The following is a 6,004-nucleotide window of genomic DNA, read 5'->3' as shown; positions in this document are numbered from 1 at the left end:
CATTCCTGCCCCCTCCATGGGAAAAGGAAGCCTGCCAGATTTTTTTGTAGGAAATTGAACAGGCAATGATGGCACCAGAAAAAGGCTGAAAGAAAGGATGACTAGGGCAGGGCAACTCTACTCCAATATATTTTGTTGCAGCTGATCACATAATGATAAAATCATAGACTGGTTTGGGTTGGAAGGGACCTTAAAGATCACCTAGTCCCAACCCCCCTGCATGGGCAGGGACACCTCCTACTAGACCAGGTTGCTCCAAGCCCCATCCAACCTGCCCTTCAACACTGCCAGGGCTGACACAACATGCCACAGGATACTTCAATTAGTCAAAAAAATCTCAAACAAAAAGAAAAAACAACCCCTAAACAACCAATCCCCCACCCCGTATTTCAAATAAAGCTTCTGGCACTCTTAGAACTGTGAGATAAACCTGAGAAAGCTCCATGAATTTGTGTTAACTTACGAAAACACGTAGCACTGCAGAGAAGTTGAAACCACCAAATGCCCATAGTTCAAAGAGGCCTTGATAACCCTGTCTCGGAACTCCAGCGAATCCACCGTGTCGTTCATAACGTTGTGCACCTGAGCACAGAGAAAACGGGGGTTGAACAGAACAACAGCAATAAATGGAGTGAAAATTAACTAGTGAGAGATCATATTCTTTCTTGCAGTAAGGCCATGGTGATGCTAATGCAGAAGGTATCTACCTGGGACCAGGCACTTTCGCAGCCCTGGTGAACATTTAAACTCCAAGGTTCTATAAACACTGATTAATTACTGAAGAGCTGGAGGGAATTCCTTAAAGGAAAGGAGTAATTAATGGGTTCTTGGAATTCATAAAGTATAATTATTATACATGAGGTTGAAAAAAAATCATCTGAGATCAAGGATGCCTGAAAGTTCCCATTTGAAGACTCAGTGTTGAGTTGCTGATTATTTAAACATTTGACATATATTAATTCAGCAATCTCATCATAATCCCATCAAAACAATCCAGCAATCTCTCAAGATTTGGACAAAGAGAAGTTTTTGAGATGTTGTAGAACTCATGCCACCCCACTCTCTGAAGTGAGTGAAGTTGAGGAGTTTGCCCTGGTGGGCAGGCTGTGCCTTTGCCTTTACCTTGAAAATTTACTCAAATGACCTTGCTTCAAGAAAATCCCAGTTTGCCTGTGATCACAGATTTCTGAGCTCAAAGATTTTGGGCAGCTAAAGCCTGGAAACCATGCCCAAAGACATATTAATTGCTATGCCTACCCCAGTGATCTGTCCATAATTAACTTTGCTATTGTAATACTCTGCAAAAAAAAAGGAATGCATCTAAAACTTTTCTCCTAAGCAACACTTTCCTACAGAAATATGTAAGAATCAAAGAAAATAACTGTAAAATAATAAAATAAATCTTGAGTGAAACAGGGTTAGCTCTACTTCCTCAGTTGTTTGCATATTCAAACACCCTGGAGGTTATTCACAGAGTCCATCTGCTACGAGTCGATGTCTGGGAATGAAAGAAGAAATATGAAGTTTTACCTGCTAATTTGTCTTCTGTGTTCCCAGACACTGACTCATGTTATCCCACCCACTGGACCAAATTGTAATACAGCAGTTCTGTTGTTACAACTTTTCCCAATTACACATTTAAAGTTAAAAGGATCAAAACCAAAAAAACATTTAAGAGTCTAATTAGGAATCTAGGAACTCGACTTAGATATTGAAAACACTGGCCTGGTGTCCAATACCAAATGTGTAATTTGGAAAATTTGTAAGAATGGAAATCTTATATTATCCCAGAGTTCAGAGAGTGAATGCTGTGAGTCAGTGTCTGGGAACACACAGGACAAATGAGAAGGTAAAAATTCATATTTTTGTATTAATTCACAGATATTTGGTAACCTAAATGTGGATTGAAGCCAAGATTTTTTTCAAAAGGATCCTAAACTTGAGCTCCAGAAACCACATGCAGGGGCCTGTTCCATTTCCAGCAGTGCAGAGACTTGGCAGCTCCTACTGAGGTCAATGCCTATGGCTCAGTCCTCAGCTGGAAGAACCAGCAGGTACCTGATTTATGACAAGTTTCTGTAGCTTTGGGAGACCTGGTTCTAGGCTGTAATACAAGGTGCTGCAGAAAAGCATATTACAACTTTCTACAGTTACAGTCAGCAACCAAACATACCTGGAAATGCCCTAAGACAGCAAGATTCATCTTAGCTTCATTACCAACAGGTACACAGCAAACCTTTTTATATCATCAGTTATTACAAAACACATCAGTGCCTCCAGCAACTCATGACTGTAGATAAGGTAGAGAAAGTCCCTCTATATTATCTCTCAAAATGAGCTTGGCATTTTTCTGGGGGATAAAGTATTTCTGAGGTATGTAATTTAGGAAGAACTTTTTCTCTGAAAGGGTTGTCAGACATTGGAACAGGCTGCCCAGGGAGGTGGTTGGGTCACCATCCCTGGATGTGTTTAAAAGTTGTCTGGATGTGGTGCTTGGGGACCTGGCTCAGTGCTGGACTTGGTAGTGTGGGGTTAATGGTTGGACTCCATGATCTTGAAGGTCTTTTCCAACCAAAGTGATTCTGTGATTATGATTGTGTGAATTCTTGTCCATCTGGTGGCATGGTTTGGTTTACACAGATCTGGTCATCTGAACTGCTGATAATTATTTACAGCATTTGCTAACTCAGGCCATTTTTTGATCTTAAACATTTTCACTCATAGATACACTGAAAAAAAAAGGGAGAATATTTTGTTGAGAATTTAAAATCCCCATTTTGTATTGGCAAAAGCCTCAGAAAGCTAGCAATCAGAATGGCCAGCTCTGAGCTGTGAAGATTACCTCCATGGTTCTCCTCTTAATTAATGTTATTTCAAAGTTCTTCCACTCCCACCGTTGCTCCACAACATGGGCAAAAATGACATGTCCATTTCCACATGCTCCAGCTAGTTGAGTGCCATCAACAGACCAAGCAATATTAAATATGCTGCCAGTGTTGGGCTTCTCCAAAGCATAAGACCACTTGGAGAAAAAGAGAGAAAAAAAACCCTTAATTTTATTACTATTTTTTTACTCTTTGGAAAATTTTTTTTAATACAATAAAGAGAACTGCACAGTTACAATTTTCAAAGAAACATCCACAAACAAACTTTTCATTCCAGCTTCAACACGTAAACCAAAAAGAAATGATGTCTTGAGTCAGATCATTGAGTAACAGGGACACAAAAGGAAAACAATCAGGTATGGCACAAATAAACCATGTCCCCATGCCTGAAGCTCATGACTTGCAGATCATGAGCTGTTGCCTGGCTGCTGAAAGATGCTTTTAAGAAAAATTATACACTCTAGCAACATTTAGCTGCATTTAACATTTTAATTCCTTGCCCCCCTCTGCACAGGGCACGTAGCCCCCCATCCTGCCCACGGGGCACCATGGAACTGCCTGCTCCAGGGATGTACAGGCACAGCATGTGCTTAAATGAAACAGCACATGATTTCTTACCCTTTGACACCCCTCCATGTGCTCATTCTCTCTTAACCTTGCAAAAAATCAAATCCTACATCCCCCTAGCACGTACAACAAGGAAGAGGCATTAAAAGTAGCACTTGTCTTTTTCCTTCTGATCCACAGTATCACTGCAGTTAGGAGAGAAGCCTACATTATGCACTAAACCTAATTCCTTTGCAGTATTTAAATTTCCTCGAGTGAAGGACCTTATTCTTATATTCTGAATGTACAAGACTCCTCTGAAGTTTAGCTGGGTCCTTATTAATACAATACAGTAGGAAACTAGAAGAATTTTCAGACCAAAACACTTGTTTTCTATCTCTTGCATCTCAGAAATACAGTTCATACAAGTCATCCCAAACCTCCAAACAAGAATCTCCCTGAAAGTGCATCACCTTTTTATGGACTTTTAGAAAGACCTTAAACCATGTTTTAAAATGAGAAGCCCCTTCAGAACTGAGTAAGAGGAGAGTTTTAAAAAAAACAAACATTAAGCTATTGAAGAACTATCTGAATATCCAAATGCATTTGAAATACTTAAGAATCAAATCAGTAAGAAAAAACATGTGATTGAAGTTAAATGTAGACATGGGATTCTCATGACTTTTGGATACATGATATTATACCAAAGGGGAGACAGTTGGAAGAAAAGAGTCACCTAATGTTTCTAACACATTTCATACTCTGATTTCTTTTGCAGTACATGTAAAAGGCAAGAAATACTAAATCCTTTACACAGAGTCTTCATACAATTCAGAAGAAATGCAATCACTAAAATGACAGGACAACAAAGGTGCCAGACTGCAACAAGGGGATGAACCCCAAGCCCCTGGTTGTGCTAATGATCTGCAGAATCACTGTGAGATGATGACCTCCTGAGTTAAGGCCCTTCTCCTGCCTGTGCACATAAGGGGGAGTGAAAGACAATGTCAGCACTGCCTGAATTTCCAACCTCAAGCACTCAATTTTAAGCCCCCATGCCTCTTGGCTCACACACAGGCCACTCACTGCCTGGATCAGCTGCAGTTGGGGAAGGGAGCTGCAATTCTTGGAGCAAAGTCCACAACCTACTCTTCTGTCTCAGCAGGATGGATTCTGTATGAAACACTCTACAGAAATTAAAAGCATAATATTTAATGATGTCTGACATCCTTATATGGCAAATAAGTACTTGAGGTTGCAGGACAAATGACTGTAGGAAGGACACTTAGAGAACGCTCTCGAGGTCCTACATCTGAGACAGATTTTTCACAGCTGGCCAGATGTGATCTATCTGAGAACAGTTTGAAGAAGTACTATTCCAAAACTGAGTATTAGGATCCTCCCAAACAGACAAGGCTGTTTCTAAGGTCATTTCCCTCAGACCCAGGATCTACCCATCAGCCAGAATGAATAACAGAGGGGACTCAAGCCATCAACTAAGAGCAAGTTTAAGGATGTTGAAGAATGTGGCCTTGGTGCTACTTTTTTATGCACAGCAGATTCACAGCACCTCTGAGAGGATACACTTCCAAAACTTCTTTTTTTTTTTCCTGAAGAAGAAATCTTTCTTTTTTTTCATGTAGTTGAAATATTCAGAAAATACTTTCAGCTTACAAGAGTTATATATATATTTTTGAAAGTATATAAAGCAATTGTAAAGTTTTATTTCCAGTTCTGTTTGAAAGCTCTCAGTATAACTCAGACCACTCCAATGATTCATATTCCCTGCAGATGTCTGCTACATTTATCATGTACACAAAATGTTATAAAAATCATTTCACTCTCCATTTGTAAGATAAGAACAGGTTTTAAAAACCAAAATAGCTGTTATGTATTTCCTAGATACATTGAGTTTAAAAAAAACCAAGGGTATGACTATGACTATATGAATGACTGTATGAATGTTGTTCTACCATTAGCTGCAATATTATACTTGGGCTGTTCAGCTTAGACTTTTCCTGTGTCATAATTAATTTTTCATTTTATTCAACCAACTCTCTCAAGAACAAACCCAGTAGTTATAAAAGTTTCATTATGTTAAATAAATACATAAGAGCAGTAACTCAAACTTCCCTTTTCTGATTGCACAATGTAGTAAAGAAGATGAAGTACTACAGTCACTGAATGTTGCCTGACTTCCCCAAATGGAAACTGAGCAAACTATTGAGATGTCAGCGAAATTACTTCCATCAGCAGATTCAGAGAACTCTGTGTCCCAGCAACAAGAAGAGTCTTTCACAGGTATAATATTGATGCTCCAAGACTCAGGATGAAGGATCCTAGTTATTATTTTGAGCTGGAATGCAATACATTCAGAATGGTTATCAGCCATGTAACACCACAACATGAATACCAAGCATAGTGAAGAAAGAGTATTTTCTTGTATTTTAAATTATAAGATGAATACTGATGTCAGCTTTGCAAAGGACACTTGGGTTGTTCCTGGCTGGTCTCTGCCTCTGCTGTTAAGCAGGGAATGCTGACACAAGCTGAACTACAGCTGATCCTGCTGA

General features: G+C 39.4%; 1 protein-coding gene across 1 annotated transcript in view; it reads right to left on the bottom strand.

The window, feature by feature from the left end:
• The window catches only part of IFT80 (intraflagellar transport 80), a 42,921-nt gene that overhangs the window by 14,504 nt on the left and 22,413 nt on the right, over positions 1–6,004 (bottom strand). Inside the window, exons 8-9 of the mRNA XM_009995707.1 lie at positions 2,843–3,022; positions 464–582 (exon numbers count right to left, since the gene is read on the bottom strand). Coding sequence (XP_009994009.1) covers positions 464–582; positions 2,843–3,022 — 299 coding nt within the window. The remainder of the gene's footprint in view (positions 1–463; positions 583–2,842; positions 3,023–6,004) is intronic.

This window comes from Chaetura pelagica, unplaced genomic scaffold (genome assembly GCF_000747805.2).
Source record: "Chaetura pelagica isolate M959 unplaced genomic scaffold, ChaPel_1.0 scaffold394, whole genome shotgun sequence".
Taxonomy (NCBI): domain Eukaryota; kingdom Metazoa; phylum Chordata; class Aves; order Apodiformes; family Apodidae; genus Chaetura; species Chaetura pelagica.
The sequence above is the reverse complement of the archived record's forward strand: the minus strand, read 5'-3'. Positions and strand labels throughout refer to the sequence as shown.